Source organism: Aphelocoma coerulescens, chromosome 2, assembly GCF_041296385.1.
Source record: "Aphelocoma coerulescens isolate FSJ_1873_10779 chromosome 2, UR_Acoe_1.0, whole genome shotgun sequence".
In the NCBI taxonomy this organism is placed as follows: domain Eukaryota; kingdom Metazoa; phylum Chordata; class Aves; order Passeriformes; family Corvidae; genus Aphelocoma; species Aphelocoma coerulescens.
The window spans coordinates 73,726,513-73,746,371 of NC_091015.1; the positions used below are offsets into that span (position 1 = coordinate 73,726,513).

Here is a 19,859-nt window from a genome sequence, read left to right on the forward strand (position 1 = left end):
GCAGATTCCTTATTTTAAAGCTTTTTTTGAAGGCGTTGCAATTACAGACGGTGCCGGCTTTGAAAGGGAAAACGCAACCTCCAGCCCCTCACGTCCCCCGCCCCCTTCCTCTCAGCGGGAGCGCGCGCCCGCTGCCGCGCGCGGCCTGACGTCACCGCGGGCGGGCGCGCGTGACGCGCACCCTCCCCAGCCCTCCCCTGCCCTCCCCGCGCCCGCCGGGCCGCGCGCGCTGATTGGCCGCCGTCTTCCCGCTTCCTCCTCGCCGCCCGAGAACCCGCCATTTTGAAAACCTTGTTGATTCCGGGAGGGAGGGAAGAGGGAGAGGGAAAGGGAAAGAGTGGCTGGTGGCTGCGGGGCTGCGCCGCGGCGGGGGGTGCGTGTGTCGCTGCGCCCGGACCCGTCTCGTCCAGCAGTAACTACCGCCTACAGCTGCTGCCGCCGCGCCTGAGGAGGGAGCCGGGAGCCGGGGCTCGAGCTGAGGTGGGTCCCGCCGCCATGGCCGTAACGGCGCCCGAGAGCGGTCCCGCCTCGCCGCGCCCGGGCCGAGCGGGGACGGGCTGTGACGAGAAGAAACAAAACGCGGCCGCCGCGCCGCAGGGCTCCCGTCCCGCACCGGGGCGGGGCGCTTGTCCCCGGAGCTTCCTCCCTCCCTCCCGGCCTCTGCCCGAGGTGTTTCCTGGGTGCTGCGGTGTCCTGCGGCGGGAGCGGGCGGAGCGGTCCTGCGTCCGGCTGGAGCGAGGAGGCGATGGCGCCTTGGCCGCCGGCGCCACCGGGCGCTGCCCATCGCCGTCTCTTTGCCCCGGCATCCAGCTTAAAAGTCGGGAAGGAGGGGACAGGTGGAGGGAGAGTCCCCGTCTGAAAAGCCCCAGGCGAGGGAGGGAGACCGTCTCCTGGTAAAGGTCGACCCAGAACCCTTTTTCTCCCAAGCAAAGCGTCGTCATAAACCCAGGTGGTGAAAAGCTGAGAAGTTTCTAACTTTCCTTTTGCTCTTCTATTCCCATTGAAAGGGGAAGGAAAGAGCTTGTAGTGCTTCCCTTGCTTTTACTCGTGACTTCAAGTAAAAGTCAGTAATCGCCGTGAGAATGCCAGATTACTTATTACAAATTAAGTACTGGTAGTAATATCCTAAAATATTCTTTTTTTTCTTGGTGACTTAGCCAGGAAACTTTAATTTTCCTCGTACTATTACTAATAAATATTAACTCACGTTTTGTGTCTTTTGGAACACCATTGATCTCTGGCACCTGCTAATACTGCATATAAGCAGCGAATTTAAATTAAATAAGTTACTTATTGCACCTGATCTCTTGCAGATAGTTTTGGCTTTAATATTGCAAAAAGAAAATGTTTAATTACGTGAAATTTTGTTCCAGATCCAAACGGTGAAAATTTTTGAAATCTAGAATTTTAAAAAATGAAACATATGGTTATCTTGCTTTACTGCATAGACGTTTTCTGGTACGTACATAACTAAGATATTTTAGTTTTAAAGTTTACATATAGGCCAATTCACATGCTAAGAAAAGAGTCTTAAATATACTAAGTATGAAGCATTTATTCCTTTTTGTTGTAGGTTTCCAAATTAAAACCAGGAAGTATTTTCATGCCCAAAGATGCAGCAGCTGTCTGAGTTATGAAAGCAGTGTTAATTCTTTCCTGAATTACTTGCAACTTTTTTAAAAAATTTTTCTTTTCCCATTTAAATAAGTAACTTGTTTAAGTTACTAGGAAACTTCATGCATAGTTAACCATGATCAGAAATAACTTTATAGCAGGGTGCAGTAAAATGGTGATATCTTAAGACACTGCAGTTTTTAATAGATAACAGTATCAGCTGCTTTGAGTGGGTGTTTCCGAATGCTTCACAAAAGCAGCTTGAAGACTTGTGTGTGAAAAGAATTTATAACCTTTTAGAGTGTTCTTAACCAGACTAGTTGCAGAATGGATGGCAACTTCTTCTGAAAATTGTATGTATTGTGTGTACGCAGAAGACTTCAGTAATTAGAGAAGGTGAACAATCACAGTACCAGCACATTGCTTCTACCGCACAAGAAGATCATGTTTGAAAGTAACATTCCTGTGTTTTTCATGGATGTTGTTCTACTGATGGTTTCCCCTGACTCTTTTTACAGAAGCATACACCATGTCTTCTGTTGATTCATCAAAAGAAGATACAATGTCCTCAGAAAAAACAGATGAGAAACAACCTGAAACTGAAAACAAAGCTGAGGAAAGTGATGAAGATGAAGAAGAGGAAGAGGAGGAAGAGGAAGAAGAAAAGGGTACTTGTTTTTCCATTGAATAAATTTTTCTTTAATGAATGCCAAGCTACTGAATGCAGTCTCCTGTGATTTTTGGCTAATTGTGCAATTATTGAGGAGATTCCATGGTGCATCTGTCTCATGGGTCATAATAGCTTCCCAGTAGACTATAACAGGCAACGCTAAAAGCAGTGCTGGTGGTTTATCACAGAAAAGACTGAAGGAAGTGCCAGCATCCTGGACTGCAATACTAGGAATTTTGTTGTTGTTGTATAAATTTTTTGAGGATTATAGGAGGTAGTGTCCCTTATCAAATTATTTTTTGCCAGTAACACTCTGAAGTGGTCTGTGTTTACAAAAGAGAAGCTTTTAAGTGTGCAGTAGTTTTGGAAATAATATAGATGTCTTTGCTTAACTACAGTGAATTAATTTTCTGGGTATCCAAATGTAATTATATTGGGTCAGTGGAAATTCCATTTGACTAATTTAGCAATAAAAAATTGTGGCAATATGATAGGATGAGCAAGCAAGGCAAGTTTTTTGTTGTGGCATGTAATTGAGGAGGGTAGTCAAGGAGTACAAAACAGGATGAAGGAACTACTATGCAAAAATGTTTGCTTTCCCTTTGAAAACAGAGACTCCACAATGGAAATTTTTGTGGAAATAGAGCTGTGATATGGCACAGTGAAAACCAAATCACTGATGCTCTTGGATCCTTGAAAGAGATTAAGTTTGTCTTTAGGAAAGGTAGTAGAAGACAGATTATGCAGTTTGGAAAACAGCAGAGTAATTAGAATTGAATTTTCAGAAACAACTTTCTTGTGAACACACAAGTGTGTGTTTCGCTCTGGTTTTGGCAGTCACACACCAGTTTTGATAATGTTCATACAGGTTTTAAAGCTGCTTTTAGATGTTAAAGCCAGGACAACCCATCTGTTCAACACTAAGGATAGTATTACTTGAGATCAAGATTTTGGTATGAAATGTTTAGGTGAAGCTTTAGCTTTTTCTTCTGGAGTGGTATCATTAAATCAGTGATGTGCAGGGTATACATGAAACAACCTAAATGTATTCATTAGTAAGCAGTACTAGAATTTCTGGGAATAATATTCCTGTAGTGTTAGTGATACTTGTATTGTGCCCTGCAGAGTGCTTCTCTGCATAGCCCTGGGATGTGTAGTACAGTCCCACCGCTCTTGTGCTTCTGCTTCTCCTGCTGAAATGTGTGGTTCCTCCAGTCCAGTAGTGGGAAATGAATCTGTGTGCTGGCATCCTGGACTCTGCTTTTGCCCATCTGGTGATAGTATTGTTCTTGAGAGTGCTGTGTGTGGAGCTGTGTGCATAGCGACTGCAGCATCCAAGGAGAATGTGCAAAACAGTGTCAGTTTTGTACCTGAAAAAGGCAGTGAAAGGAGAGAAGGATGGGTTTCTGAAAGGATGGGTAGTCTTGCAGTCTCCATCGTGGGTGAAGTTACCTTTGGGAAATACAGTCTTGTCTTCACGGTTATATTGGATACAGGGTTGTGGTTACAAACTAGAGAAACTTCTCGTTATGTACATGCAGCTCCGTAGAATCACGTCGGCCTATTAGCCAAAGGTTTGAAAGTGTCGTAGTACGTGGTTATATCACCTGGTTTTGGTTTGCTGTTTCAAAGAGTCAGTCTTGTTTTCCCTGTTACTTCAGTCAAATCTGCAATGAAGAATATTGTGGTTAAGGAAGCTGTCTTTTGCAGAAAAGAGTCTCATTGTTGAAGGAAAAAGGGAGAAGAAGAAGGTTGACCGACTGACCATGCAAGTATCCTCACTGCAGAAGGAACCTTTTACAATTACACCGGGTAAGCTTGACTTGTCACATAAGAATTTTGAGTGTCAGGAATGATAATGAAAACTCTAAAAAGATGAAATCACTAATTTGTTGTAGATGAGACCTAACTTATGAGTCATGATCCGTTTAAAAATAATAAGGCTATTATATGAAAACCCTCTTTTATTCTATAGCATCAGTTTAAATCATAGAAGTTACGCGATGTTTAAACTTACTTGGAATAGGATCTTCAGTCCCTCACCACTACTAACAAAGGAGCAACTGGAATAGAAAGAAATGCCAAATCCTTGTATCCTGATCTAAGTAGTATCTAGTAAGGCAGGTAAAGAGCCTGTCAAGGTGCCTAAGTGATAGGAAAAGGCCTGCTTAATGTTTGACCTATTAAAATGTCTAATGCCATTTTTAAGTAACTTCTTTGCTTTTTAAAAACATGGTAGAAACTTTAAGTTATAAACACATAGGTGTATATGAATGTGATGAATAGCATAATTGATTTTAATTGTTTCAGGAAAAGGACAAAAACTCTGTGAAATTGAGAGGATACAGTTCTTTCTGAGTAAAAAGAAGACAGACGAACTTAGGAACCTGCACAAACTCCTCTACAACAGGCCGGGCACTGTAAGAATTTCAGTCCTGTATATCCATTAGTTCTCATGTACAGTGAAAATGTTTGTAGTGCAGTTTTTACGGTTGCACATGTGGATCTATTTCTTAAGTGCCATTTATTACAAATTACTTTGAAAATGGGTATTTGCAGGACCAGTTAAGTAAGTCTCCTTCTTTTAACTCCTATAAACCCTCTTCCTATAAAAATCCTGTGGCAAAGTGTACTAAATTGAAAGTCTCTTGAATGTAGATTGGTTTGTGTTTTTTAATGGGAGAATGGTGGATTACTTTAAAAGGATGAGTTGGAAATAATTTATGATTCACATGCTAAAAGCTCCTGACATGCAGATGACAAGCAAAGTACTCCATGTATTAATACATTGCTACTTACCTAACTATTTTTCTTCCTTTGTTTGCACAAAGCAGTAGAAAGATAAATGTGATAAAAATCACTATTGGGGTTTTATATATAATAATTTTCCCAAGAGAATTAAAATATGATATTTTCCATTTTGTATTTAAGGATGACACTTAAAATATAATGGCAAATCCTTCTTGGAGTGGTTTATGTATTAGTGATTGTGCCTTAAATTTCAGAGTAAATATGACCCGTTTTCCTTTCTAATGGAGGCAAAATGTGAAATTAAGGTAGATGAAATTGTACTATTTCGACACATTTACTATAATTATTGGAACTTTTAAAAAATATTTTGTGTATATTGGAGACTTGAACAGCCAGTGTAGAGGAACTGAATAGTACTAGTACAGATGCATGCTATCTGTAATATCTCAGACCACTGCTTCCAATGCAATGGTTGTTTAATGGCAAAGAATGATTTGTTGCCACAAGTATTCAGAAAAAGAACATATCAGTATGGTTTCAGTCAAAACTATATTTAATCAGAGTTTCTGGGAACTCAGAATGCTGTTCAATATAGTGAAGGTCGGATCTTGTCTTGTATGCACCTACTTGTATGTGCTTTTAATTGTAATTAACATTTTTAATAAAAACATACCAGTACCACCTGCAAATTTTCTTTAGGTGCTGGACAAAGCTCTTTGGAAAAGGAGCTCAGCTTTGCTAAAATTATAAACTAATGGAGAAACAACAGAAACAAAATTTGTAGGAGCATTGAAAGCGAGTTCAAATTATTCTTGATAGTGTTATAAAGTTCTCAGAAGATTGAAAGATCTGGGGTTCTCTTTTTAACTTCTGGGTTGTTTTTTTTTTTGTAAAAGGAGATGAAGTGAAAACAAAGAACTTAAATACATTTTTGTGATCTTGATGGGAGCACTTTTCCCATTATAAGGGCTGTTGCAATGGAAGTTCAACCCAGATCAGATGTCAGGTGTAATGGTAGAAGTTGTAAATTGGGTGGTATGTAAATGCAAAAATTGGTCCTGCTAAGTAAAAGGTTCAAAAATACAGTCATGGTCCTATGTAAGACTTCAAAAAGCTAGTAAAGCAAATTTACTCTAGCACATTATAGAATAAAAAATGAAATTCCGTATTTTGTAACAAATTACATGATACAAAGCATGCAACAGTCTTCATAATGTTGTTGTTTTGCAAACCTGAAACTCATCATGCAGTACACTCTAAATGAGCTTGAAATGGCAGGTGACTTTGTCTAGTAATTTATTAAAAGTACCACAGTTACAAGAAGCTGAAGTTAATTGTTGTAGTTTATCTGTCATGAGATAAGTAAAGGCATAATCCATTTAGGTTATAACTTAGAAGGTGTAGCTTTGTCAACAGAAAGCTATATGCTAGAACAGATTTTTCTTGTATGAAAGATTAACAAATGTAACTGGATGAAATCTTTTAAACTGCTTACAGTGAAAAGTAATCTGTGTGCTCTGTTCTAGGTTGCATCCCTAAAGAAGAATGTGGGTCAGTTCAGTGGGTTTCCATTTGAAAAAGGAAGTGACCAATATAAAAAGAAGGAAGAAATGTTAAAAAAGTAATGATCTCTTGATACTTAACATAGCTTGACTCATGCAATGCACTATTTTTTCTTTCTTTTTCTTCCAAAATTTTACTTGAGATGAAATTTAAGCTATAAACTGGCTGTTTACTAGAGCTGTACAGATTTCTTCTGAGTTCATTTTAATCACACAAGCTGGTCTCTTAAGACAGCTTGAAACGTATTAAGAGTTAAATTGTGAACATTTTATTCACAATTCCTACCTTCCTGGCTTTAACTATTGCATGCTAACTAGCAGATTCTTCTGCCAAGTGAGAGGAAAGCATTATTTCCCCAGGGCAAACAAGCATAATGTTGTGAACACATTGTACTTTGTGGTGCAAACCTGCATCCTTCTATGCCTCAAAACCTTCCTCCTTCAGAATCAAAGCCATTTCTGCTTAGTATATATTAAACATACTAGAATTGCTGTAGCAACTAGTCTCACAAACCTTTTTTTTTCTTTTTTACTGTCTCCCTTCATAAGCTGCTTTTCCATAACAGGAGAAGCTGCTGCAACTTAGTTTTGGCTGGACTGAAAGTGTTTAAAACGACTTTGCGTATTTGTGTAGCTAGTCGTAATAAATGAAAGAATAACATCTACACAACATGTTCTAAAACTGGGGGGTTTTTAGTGCCTGTTTGTTGATAGTGGAAAGGCTTCCAGAATTCGGAATTTCCAAATTTTTCTTCTTCAGATATTCAGTTTTCCAGGAGTATGGTTTGTCAAATACATTGGAATCCACAAGACAAACTGTCTCCTGAGGGGAGTTTTGACCATTTCCCATGGGTTTAATTGGGTAATTCTCCTTATCAGAAAAAAAAAAAGTAATTTTGCACTTTTTTTTTTGTATTTTCCATAATGAAACAACTTGTTTAGTCTTCAGCAAATATTCTGAAACCTGGTTGCATTGGGTTGCATATGAAGGTACAGAGCCACGTGTGCTTGCATTACTGTGGTAGCTTGTGCTGCTGTTTGCAGCTGTGTGTGGAACACAAACTGTTGATCATTTTGTTAATTTGTTCTGCCTCTGTGGTTGATTTCTGCCCAGACTGTACACTTGCACGTCATATTTTAACAGCATTGAACAAGAGGAACAAAGGTCAATGTGTTTTGCAGAACTTTACTATTCAGGCTAGAGATCATAAAAAATGTAATACTTTTTTTTACTATGATTCTTTAACCTTTTTTTAATATTCTACTATACAGACATAGAGATTTGGGAATTCTATTTTATTTTGCTTTATGTAATAGAGTGGTGATTCTTTGCTTAACCATAGATAAGACTGGAAGTTGATTGTGTAGATGTATTATCAGGTGGCAGGCACAAACCAGACAGCAGCTTCTAGTAGTCAAATGTTGACTGTTTAGGATGTGATACTAAACCTCTTTTTTTCTTTTTTATTTTTTTTTCTTCCTACAGATTTAGAAATGCAATGTTGAAAAGTATCTGTGAAGTTCTTGACTTGGAAAGATCAGGAGTTAATAGTGAGCTGGTAACCAGAATATTAAACTTCCTAATGCACCCAAAATCTTCAGGCAAGGTGAGATGCAGGTTGTTACACTTGCTTTTGTAGCTCTGTTCTGATGGAAAAGGCATCTGTTCTCTGTTGCTCATTGTTTGTTTGTTTCCAATGATGATACAATTACTGTTTTAGCTTACTGAAGTAGGAATGACTTCTTGAAAGAGAGTAGTCCTGCTACTGCAGGCATCCTTAATGGGGTGAGGACTTAAATAGAAATTCTGTTTACATGTGGGTGTACCCATTACACACTGTTAGCGCACAGAACTGCAAGTTCAACACATGGAGCTAATTAGGATATCCATCTCCAAATACCAATTAGCTTCTGCTTTGTGGGTGGAGGAGAATAGATAGATGAAAAGACAGGAAAATCAAATGTTAGATGTTACCTGTGTTTGCTGTATTTGCCAGATGTACGTTACTACGCTTGTACATCACCAAATAGAATTTGTTGCAGGGTCCAACAGCTTGGTTTAGCTAGTGTATGCTTGTGCACTAGATTCAGAGTGCCACTGCCAAGACTACTAAACTCTGTTGTTAATCTTCTTGGACTTTCAGTTTTTAATCTAGAAAGTAATACTAAAATAGTTGAACTGTTGCTCAGGAAATCAAATGTATTCCCAACAAACACTGGTAAGTGATGTGAATAAGGGGTCTGCATGCTGCTTTAGGGACACAGGCATTGAGTTATAGCAAAATGCAGGTTTGCATAAGACATGACAAAATTCCTGCCTTTAAGTCTTCCGAGTTGTCAGCTGATTTATTACCAAAAGAAAAGGCCTGCTTTTATGGATTGGTAGGTGAAAGAACAACCTAGAAGGAACCTTTCTTGCTTCCCTTCTCTAATGCCCAGCTTTTGAAGATTTGCTTGCTTAGGGAAAGGTTGCACTTAGCTTAGAACTGAAATTTCATTTTGTTCAGCTCTAGCTCAGTAGTGAATAGTTGCTTACTGCAAAATACTACGGCTTAAGTGTAGTACATAAAATAATCCTGGGTTGTGTTGACACCTGTATATTTTTTTTACTATTCTTTCGTGTGATTTGAAAGAATTTATCATTTTAAAATTCACTTTTATATTCCTACTTGGATTACACACATCTCTTGTCTCTCAGCCATTGCCAAAGTCCAAAAAACCACAAAGCAAAGGTGGCAAGAAAGAGCGCAGTAGCTCTGGAACAACAAGAAAAGCAAAACGCACCAAGTGCCCAGAGATCTTGTCAGATGAATCCAGTAGTGAAGAAGATGAAAAGAAGGAAAAGGATGAGTCTTCAGAAGAAAAAGAAAGTGAAGATGAGGTAAATGAGGGGTTTTGTTTGTTTTTCAACATTATGTCATAGTTATCAATTGGTAACTCTTGGAACACACGGTTGGGGAGTAAGTGATATTTAACTGAAAGAAAAGGGAACACACCTGCAATTTATAAGAGGTTTTCATAAATTCTTTGTGTGTTGAATTTAGAGAATCATTTAGATAAAAGGCAAAAGTTCTGGTTCTTGGGTGCACCTTATAAAATAGTTTGCTGTGTGTCATTTTGGGGCAGCCAGGATTTCTAGTGTAATTGATTGCATTTCTTGTATCATCTTGTGATGACTTTATTGTAATTTCATCATGTAGGGTATGATTTGATACCTAGGACTTAACTTTGAATTCAGTAGGAGTCCCTGACCTACCTGACTGCATTGGGTTGGGATCTTGTTTCCATATTCCTCCTGGATTTTATATCTTAGTCTTTCTCTTCAGGTGTTGTTTCTTAAAGTAAGCAACATAGTTGGCAGCCTTAGAAAGATCCCTGCACTCTCTGACGTGTCTGAATCTCACCCTATTTTGTGCTTTCTTTGTAACTTTTCGCATGCCAGGCGAGAAACATCAAATCGTGGATTAGTTTGGGTTGGAAGGGATCTTTTAAAGGTCATCTGGTCCAGTCCTCCTGCAATGAGCAGGGACACCTTCAGCTGGATCAGGTTGCTCAGTGCCTCATTGATCCTGGCCTGGAATGGTTCCAGGGATGGGCATTCCCCATCTCTCTGGGCAGAGAGATTTTGATTGCAGCATTTTTAAAAAGAGTTAGGCTTTTAATATACTACAGGTAGAAGGATGTAGGCAGTGTATCTGTTTTGCTGCACACGCTCTGTTGGTATGGAATGGCTGGAGTAAATTGTCCTCAGAGTGAACAATTTTCCTTTATGGAAAAGAGGTATGGATTGTTCTGGTGAAACCCATAGTTTTAATTTTCTGATTTTCTTCTTTGTAGCCCCCTAGAAAAGCAACTAAAAGAGAAAAATCTAAAAAGATTACTTCTAAAACTAAGAAAGCTGTGAAGGGTGCAAATGTCAAGAAGGCAGACAGCAGCACTACTAAGAAAAATCAGAACAGTTCTAGAAAAGGTAAATGTTTTAAATCTTTCATATGTTGTCTTGTAGCTTAACTGGCGTGCTTATTAGAAAGCAAGCTTTTGCACCTAATTGTGAAAGAAAATGGAATTTGGTAAATTGTTGACTTGCTACTTGATGTTTCTTTCCTTGAAACAGTATTTAATGAAAAAAGCTGTTGGTTTGGGTATATTTCATGTAATTTCTGCTGTGTGCACATATATTGCTTTTATTTGCATATAAACTGAAAGTATCAGCCAAGTTTTCCATTCTTTGCTGGAAGAACATTGGTAAAGTTCTGTTTGGACTGCTGCAGTGGCTTTATGCGAATCTTGTAGTTGACCCAGTGGTGTATATCCCACGTTTGTATCTTTGGTTCCGCAGCTTGATACGGGTTTTTTGTTAACATAGATATAGTTTCTCCATGCATCCTTTTGCAGTCAGTTTTCTCATATCTCACAATGTGCATGAAGAGTACACAGACACTGAGTTTCTTAGTAGCTCTGTAAAGATTGCAGTACTGAGGGTGGGGACAGTGGTGTCTTCCCAAGCACGTTTGGTAAAAAAGGGCCTGGGCAGGGGCAGATGGTTCTTACAGACAACTCCTTGAGGCCGTTCAGCAATGGGCACTTCTGATAAGGAGCACTGACAGCACTCGGGGCTCTTGCAGCAAGAGTGGAGCCAGCGGCTCAGGGAAGTCCAGAGGTCCTTTCCCACCTTAAATTCTCTGACACTCTGAGATAACAGCTAAGTCTTTCTGAATTGTAGTCCAAGTTACTAATGCAGTTTATATCCATACTACAAAAGTACTTCATTTAATGCCAGCATTGGCATATGCATGCCACAGCACAAACATCAGGTAAGATTAGTTACCCTTCTTGTCAGTGCTTTGAGAAAAGGTGTGGGTAAGCATTTAGGCACAGAATTATGCTAAATTTCTTTCATAGCCTTATTTCTCAGCAGAATAAACTGCCTGTTCTGAACTCAGTGTACTTTCAGTTTGACTACTGAATGTGGCTGTGTTGTGTGTACACCTTATTTTGTCATCAGCATATATGTATAGACACAAATGTTATGTGTTTTTCATATAAGTTACATAATAGCTTCATAACTTCTTATTTACTCTTCCTGCATTTCTGTTTCCAGCATATGTTTGCAGTACAAAAATCAAAATGTAAAGTAGGTCTTTCTGTAAAGTCATTATCTAGTTTGTTTGGCATCTGCTCTGAATTTTGTCTTGTTGGCAGTAGAGGAACTGAGTGGATGTTGGAGTCATTTGGTCTAATTCCTTTTCTGCTGGAAAAGATTGTAGGAGTGTCCTGTGCTCCTTCACTTAATTTACGAAGTTCTTACTTGTTCTCATGGTGTTTCTGATAGTAAGTTTGCAAAGTTAAATTGCAAAATTACAAGAGCATTGTGTTTGGCACTGCTAGGGGAAAAAAGAAATCCAAACTCCTTTTTAAAGGAAATAATTGCTTTTTTTTTTTTTTTTTTAGGGCCATAATACCTGAATTAGAATTGTTGTAATAAGTCTTTTGCATTAGTTTGATAGATTAAATTAGTCCCATACCTTTTAGAGTTCTTGTTGATTTGTAAACTGATTGTTCATCAATAATTACACAAATTCATAAATAAATGTAGTACTAATAGCATTAGCTTTGTTTTTAAATTGATGGTCTAGCAAGATGTCTATTTCAAACGAAAACATCTGGATTGGATGCTTGTGGAAAGTTCTGATGGCTTCTGTTTTTAAGGAAGAAAGCAGACAAACTGAAAACCTTCTATTACAATCCAAATTGTTCTTCATATTTAGAAAGTGAGTCTGAGGATAGTTCAGATGATGAGCCTTTAATTAAAAAACTGAAGAAACCACCCACAGATGAAGAACTGAAGGAAACTGTCAAGAATTTGTTGGCCAATGCAAATTTGGAGGAGGTTACAATGAAACAAATCTGCAAAGAGGTAAGTAAATACAATTTTGCAGTCTCTGTATAGGTAGTGAGTGGATTGTTTGGGAATGGACTTCTATCATCATTAATGGAGGCTTATACTTTGCATTGTTGTTCAGAAACTAAATAGTTTTGCATTAGTTTATTTTCTTGCTAATAGCTATAACAATGAGAGCTTTGATTTTTGGATCTGCAACACTGATACCAGCATTAAAAGGGAAATATTAAAATTAGCTATCTGGGAAGTAGCACTATGACCTCCAAACCAAGTGCCATGTATGACAATGAAAACCTGAAATGTTTAGATAGTGCAGCAGCTTTGCTGCTGTCCATGTGGGAGGGCTGTGTCCTGTGCTCTGGACATTTCTGCTGCTCACCTTGGACACTCATTCTTCATATGTTCTCTTTTTAAGTCCATTCACCTGTCACCTGTCAGCAGCTATCAGAATAGTTCTCAGCTGAGTTAGTGAGCTGAATCAGTTCAGCAAGAAATCCATTAATTGTCACAACAGGTGGGAACCACGTGGCCAGAAAAGGGAAAGGTGGGGAAAAGTGACCCAAACAAAAAATACAGTTACCTTGGTATTTTCTGGTTAACACACAAGTTTGGTTTTCCTGGTACTTTACAGATGTTGTCTTGAGAAAATTAAACCAGAAGTTATTCTTATCAGAAAACTGAATGTAACTTTTGTTCATATTTATAGTCATTCTAGAAGTCTGAAATTTGGTATGCTGAAATAAAATACTCTGAATTGGTTGTCAGTATTGGCATCTGTTTTTTGTTTGTTTGGTCCTCTCCCACTCTGTTAATAAAAGAGTAGTTGTAGAATAGCACTCAAACATTGACTCTTCTGTTAGTCTCTTGAAAGGATCACAGTTTTACTTATTATCAAATACCAAGGCTTATTTATTTTTCATTAATTGTTTAGCTTCCTACACTAGTGCAGGGCTATCTGACTGCTTAAGAGAGCATTTAAAACAAAAACTGCATAATTCTTATTTGTGTGACATGGCAAGCGAGGCATTTCAGTTTATTGATGTGCAAAATTATAGTACCTGTTTAGTCAGTGACCAAACATAGTACATCCATGTAAATATTCATGTGGTCAAAATAAAGACAGGAAAATAAGCTTGTGTCTTTCCCTAACTAACAGAGGGCATTTTGGCAGTTGTAGTACTAGAAGTACCCACATCAGTTTTTGCCTTAATTTAATTTAAGCTTCTTCTATTTATACAATGCATTGAATGAAAGTAATTTGAGGTTTGTTTTGTGGTTTTGTTTTGTTTTTACTTTTCTTTAGGTGTATGAAAAATATCCTAGTTATGATTTATCTGACAGAAAAGACTTCATTAAAAAAACAGTCAAAGAGGTAAAGACTTTATCACTTAGAAAATGTTCTGGGTTGGGGTGGGTTTTTTTTTTTTTCTTCTTCCTCCTGGCATGGCTTCCTCTTACACCAGTTTTAATACCCTCCTGTATAATATTGAAAGTTTAGTGCTTGCGTAAGCCTAAACCTTTGATGTTTGGTTTGGGTTTTTTTTCCCTTATCTTTCCCTCTTTAAAAAAACACTTAGTTGGGATTCTTTTCTTAGCATGCCACTACTACTCTTACGCATTTCTTTGGTAAGCATAATTAGAATTAACGTTACGATAGTTTTTAATGAATTGTACTCTGAAAGCTATGAATTTGTTTTGAATTACAACCTTGGCTGCAAGATGCACTCTAATTCAGGCACTGGCCACATACATTCATAGATAACAATGCATGAGGTTGTACAAGCTCTGCAGATCTGTCAGCTAAGGCAAAAGGGAATAAAGATGCATAGCTTTTCTCTATGTGCTCCTGGTACTACAGTTATCATGATGTTGCCTTTGAGTTTGCTGTGCTGAAGATCAGGCCTTATCTACTGTACTTATGACAGAGGGTTTTTTGGTCTAATCTGAGGTTTGTAATTTGTAAAAAAAATCAGGTTTCATGACTTTTGCTAGCCCTGAAACTAAAAATGGAACCGTAGAAGTGAGGTTCACTTAGTGGAGTTAATAAAATAACTTCATTTTCTTGTGGCTTCACTCAGAGATGTTGATACATGGCTATCTAGAACTGCTGTGTCTATGTGTTGTGCCTACATGTCACTATTAGCAGGAGAGAGCCATTTGTCTGCTCTAGGGATGTTTTGGGGTCTTTGTGATAGCAAAAGGAGAGTGTATTTTCATGATAATTTGATACAAAATGAGAGGTTATATGTGATTGGATTGAGAAAAAGGGGAAAACTAATATACTTCTCTTTTCAGTTGATTTCATGATCTGATTTGACTGTGGGAAATGAAGATTCCTGGGTTTATGTTTCCATGGATTTGAAGATCTGATAGGCACCAGCAAAAGGAATGTGTCTTACCCTTGTGGGATTTAGTCAGAGCTAATTCTGCTGATCTAATGTTAAGAGTGTTAATGTAAATGGCTTTGTGTGTCCTTTTTTTTTTTTTTTAAACAGAACTGCATTTGATGCAATTTTTAGTTGAACATACTTAAATTTCATGCATGGCAATAAATGTCCCCTTTTTTATAGTTTTGTACATTTTGAATTGCGTTGTGTAACTAGAGTCATTAAAACCATTGTAGCTTTTTTGTGTAGATTACCAGCGTACAGGAGATTTTAAAATCTGCTAAGAGGAAAGCTGCTTATCTACATGTATACATGCAGAGACTGGAATATTGCAGTATTGGTTACAAAGATATTTTGAATACATATTCATTCTGAAAATAAGAAGAGTTAGTCACATACTAATCTTTTTTATATTCTGATACATTCTACAGATGCAGAATTATTCTGAATCTAGATTACAGTCTTGCATGTGTAGGCACTGAAAGAACTATCACAGCATGGTAACTAATTGGCATATAGATGTTATTTTTGTACTTTAAAAAGGCTTTTTGTTGTGTATATAAAGTTATTTCAAATTTCTTTTGTGCAAATCAGTTTTTAAATTTTGGTATCTTTGAATTTATGACATGAAATGTCAGTGTGAGGCAGTGATAAAAAGTGGTGTGCAGAAGTTTCATGAAAATGAGCTGGGGTTTCATCATGTTTCTCTCATCTTTCCTTGTACAGAAACTAAACTGTAGGTTTATACCTGTTTTATACAAAGACTACAGACATTGTTTCAATATCTTGGATACAGTAAATAAAATCCCTCTGAAGGCGATAGGAAAATTTCTAAAGTTCACTTTGCAGAAGATCTTTTATGTTGGCGTCTTGACCTAATGGTGTAGCATCTCCGAAGTGGGTGTCCAGGATGTACAGCTGGAGGCTTGATAGCTTTGGAAATCCACAGTAGGGCATCCCCATCAGGCAGCACTGATGTAAGCATGTGTGTTTTAACCTCTTTTCTGTGTGGGAAGGCTTTTCTGAACCTGAGCTTCATTGCCTCGACATGGACAGTGGTACTTTTAAGCCTGCAGTCTTGACCTTTGGCTGGCAGCTTATAGCGAACTCTTTGCATAAATTTTTGTTGTTTAGGTTTTCTCCATACACCTTGTTGCTAATATGGGAAGTCCTGCACTTAAAATCATGAAACTAAGAGCTGCCGAAGTGTGGGCTGCCATTAACACCATGAGCACAGAATCCCTCTGACTAGTATTGCTGGAAAGACAAAGTGTATTTTTTTGAATTTTATTACTGTACAGTTGAGAAGTAAGGGTTCATAAATTATGTAAATTCTGAAAATTTCAGCCAGTTAGACTTGATCTTACACACCTTTGAATTTCTTTGCGTGTAATCATTTATAATAAGGCTGAATGTAATGGGGATTTTTTGTACTCAATAAATGTCTTTCACAAAAATGTAAATCAGTTTTAATCTAACATTTGCTTACATGTATAGTAAAAAAAAACCTATACAGGAACAAGGTTGTTTGTCTTTATCTCATCTGGTAGAAAATACTGGCTTTTTTACTTTGAAAGACACTATTGCTGAAATGTACGTCCTTGCACCAGGATAAGATTTTATATCCTCTGTGAAGTTGATTTGGTTTTGTTTTGGTTTTTTGTGTTTTTTTGTTTCTGAACTGTCTTAGCAGAAAGAACACTTTTTCAATTTTGCAATTAAAAACATCAAAAATTTCCAAGTCAGGCTTAAGAGAAGAAAGTTACTTGTATTAAGTTTTGATGTTTTACAAATACTTGAACTGCCTTTTGATTTTTATGTAAATGTACTAGCCAGTTTTAATTATGTGGATCAGGAAGTGGTTTTTTTAAGATTCACAACTCCAAAGTATAAACATTTTTTTATAGTTTAAACTCTAATGAAACCTTAGAAAAGGATAGCATACTTCTATTTATTGTTATATATGCATTAGTTGCCACTTTGGAATTGCACAGATGGAATGGAAATGAACTTGACATCCTTCAAATATTTTGTTTAAATCTCTTAACAACTCAGTCCTCAATGGAGAAGAAATGCCTGAGCTTTTTCTTTGCTAATCCATACCAGTCTGGCTGCAGCTGCTACAGGATTCCAGTTCTTTCTGCAACTGGGAGAAAGGCTGCAAGACAATACTAAAAGGTAAATAAAATGTCCTGCTTATCCTGATGCTATTGCATTAGAAACACATCTGATCAAGGATCTAAATCCTGTTCAAAGAGGCCCATAAAATAGAAATGGGTTAACTGGGTAAAAGGTAATTGAATAAATTGTTCAGGCATATACCTTTCCAGATGCTTAAGGTAATGCCCTGACCATTGTATTGTAGAGAAAAATAGTCCTAACATCTTGATTTGATTGCTTCCAGCATAATTCCTACAATCCCAGTGTATTGGTTCCTCTTTTTAGTTAGGTTTTTGGTATTCGGTATTTTGGCTGGTGACCTGCAAAACCACAAGTTAATCTGAATGATTTGCAGATATAAACAGCTGTTCTTATGCATGATCTTAGCGCTTGTGGCAACAGTGTATGGGGCCTGTAGAAGGAGGAAGATGGAGAGGGCTAGGTGGGGAAGGAGATCAGCAATTTGGAGTGAAAAGAGGTTACCTGCCTTTAGAGTTATGTGGTAACCCATGGTATACTGGTCAGACATGTCTAACCAAGAAATTACATGAAATTACAAAGATACAGCTGTGAATTGCATCCCACTTTTTTCCAGAAGTTCTAGACTGACAGCCTTCTTGGACCTGAGCTGTCTGCTTATAGGATCTGTGCTTTTTCTGTGTTATCCGGTTCTAAGGCACATGACAGAGCAAGATCTAAGAAGTGTCTGAGTTTATACTAGCCACTGTCAAGCTGTACTTGAAAATAACCCTTTTGGAGGCCAGTGCTTAATCTGGACAAATAAAGCCCCTGGCTGTCAGCATGGTGATTACAGTAAAGTTTATTATTAGCTCTTCTGCTGTTTCAGAGAGAGGGTGGCCCATGACCACTTGGGCAGATCTAATCTTCCTTGTTTCCAAATCAGAAAGTTGACTATAATCCAGTAGCTTCAACTGAACTAGATGAAAACATTCCTGAAATTACTACTGGTGGTTGTTATTTAGGGAGAAGAGTGGAAAAATCTGTAAGATACCAGAATACTGTCTGAAAACTTGCAATAAGAAATTTAGTAAAATCACTATTCAAGTTGCTGAGAAAAGAAACATCTTGAATGCTGATAAGCGTGTTGTTTTCCTTCTGCAAAGAAATGTGTCTCCTGCTTTTGAATTCAGAAGTATTTATTAAAGCAAGATGCTGGAAATTACAGGTCTAAAGGTTTATTCTTGACTTGCAGAAGAAACTGGCTGACAATCTCATAAAGGTTAACAAAAGCAGAAGCAGCCTTCTGCTTCTGAGACAGAGTAATTCCACTGAACAGTGTAGGTGGGGGGACAGTGGTGTCTTCCCAAGCACATGTGCCAAAAAGGGCCTGGTTCTTATAGACAATTCATTGAGGCTGTTCAGCAATGGGCACCTCTGATAAGGAACACTGACATACTTGGGGCTCTTGCAGCAAGCGTGGAGCCAGCGGCTCAGGGGAGTGATTGTCACCCCTGTTCAGTACCTCGGCAGCAGTGTCCAGCTGTGGCCTTCCTGGAGCAAGGCAAACATGGGCTTCACAGAGCGAGTGCAGGGGAGGGGGCATCAAGATGGTGAGGGAGCTGGAGCACAGGGTTGAAGGAGGGAAAGGAGAGAGAGCTGGGCTTGTTCAGCCTGAGGAAGAGATGGATGAAGGGGGATCATCCTGCAGTCTGCAGCTCCCAAATGGGAGCGTATGAAGAAGGCAGGGCCAGGCTCTGCTTGGCACAGTGAGAGGATGGGAGGTGACAGGCACAAGCTGCCTCCAGAGAAACTGCAGTTATTTGTTAGGGGAAGAAACTTCACCATGAAGGGTGGTCACAGAAATTTGGCCTGGAGGAGCTGTGGAATTGCCATGGGTGGAGATGTTCAGACATCAACCTGGTAGGGGCCCAAGCAACCAGCTCCATGTTGGCCCTGTTCCAAGTAGCAGCTTTGGTACCAGATGATCTCCAGAATTTCTGAGTGTAAGAGGATGGCAGTGTCACATAACTTGCCCTGCCTTTTCACCTGACCTTGTTCTCTGGATTGCACTATTTCACTTATTTCTCATCTAAGTGTTAGAGAGTTAGAAAGGAAAACAATACCCTCTGTTTTCTTGAATGATTGTAATTTTTATGGGTAGTGTGATGAAATCTGCTGCTTTGTACATTATGTTAAAAAGCAGTACTTCATTTCTATTTTAAAGTATTTCATCACTATTTCATTTCTGTTTTAAAGCTTGTATTTCTTAGAATGAGGCTAGCATTTTTAAAAAGCAGTATCAGGTGTAATGAGAACAAAACACATCTTCAAGATACGAACTTTGAACTGCTCACCAAGTATGACAGGGGCAGGGGAAAGCAATGAATCTTGGCCACAGTAATGCTTTCACTGGTTCAAACCTACATGTGGGTGAAATAAACTTTCAAAGCAGTAAGAGTATTTTTCTCTTAAGGCAGCTGCAGTCAGACTTAGACTAAATTAACACCTGACCTCCCTTTCACAAAGAACAATGTAGATAAGCGTTATGAGAATTTGTCATTGTTTGTATTTTAAACGTTTTGAGTATGTAGTCAGGCTAGCACGTGCTTATAGTGGTCCGTGCTAGTAGGAACCTTTCAGGACCACAACCCTATGAAGTGTTCACACTACACTTACTCCATGAAAAGCATTAAATGGTTAGTTGGTGATATTTTAAAATTATGGGTTATGCTTCTAAACAATTACCACTAGCTTAAATTTCCTCTGGCCTAAGGAAAATAATCTAACACAAGCTTATGAATTGCTTTTTAAAACTTGGAGGCAAAAGACAGTGACTACAGTATTGCCCAAAG

The 19,859-nt window shown here is 38.4% G+C and overlaps 1 protein-coding gene across 4 annotated transcripts; it reads left to right on the top strand.

Annotated features, from left to right (window-relative positions):
- The first annotated feature begins 297 nt into the window (after positions 1-297).
- DEK (DEK proto-oncogene) lies at positions 298-18,226 on the top strand. Of its 4 annotated transcripts, XM_069008009.1 has the most exons (12): positions 935-949; positions 1,374-1,458; positions 2,133-2,282; positions 3,995-4,096; positions 4,595-4,704; positions 6,562-6,656; positions 8,084-8,204; positions 9,296-9,478; positions 10,435-10,567; positions 12,366-12,514; positions 13,803-13,871; positions 14,795-18,226. In XM_069008009.1, exons 3-12 carry the CDS (start codon positions 2,144-2,146, stop codon positions 14,804-14,806), a joined length of 1,113 nt encoding a protein of 370 aa, XP_068864110.1. In that variant the 5' UTR covers positions 935-949; positions 1,374-1,458; positions 2,133-2,143; the 3' UTR covers positions 14,807-18,226. The 4 variants fall into 4 exon arrangements, with proteins under 4 accessions (XP_068864108.1, XP_068864109.1, XP_068864111.1 ...); XM_069008007.1 differs by lacking the exons at positions 935-949; positions 1,374-1,458 and adding an exon at positions 298-480; XM_069008008.1 differs by lacking the exon at positions 1,374-1,458 and having other exon boundaries at positions 668-949.
- The last annotated feature ends 1,633 nt before the right edge of the window (positions 18,227-19,859 follow it).

What these genes read in the sequence shown, in the direction of transcription:
- DEK (XM_069008007.1), top strand. Translation starts at nt 2,144, where the DNA reads ATGTCTTCTGTTGATTCATCAAAAGAAGATACAATGTCCTCAGAAAAA. An exon ending in GGAAGAGGAAGAAGAAAAGG is followed by an intron (nt 2,283 to 3,994) that starts GTACTTGTTTTT and finishes TGTCTTTTGCAG; the next exon opens with AAAAGAGTCTCATTGTTGAA. An exon ending in TCAGAACAGTTCTAGAAAAG is followed by an intron (nt 10,568 to 12,365) that starts GTAAATGTTTTA and finishes CTTCATATTTAG; the next exon opens with AAAGTGAGTCTGAGGATAGT.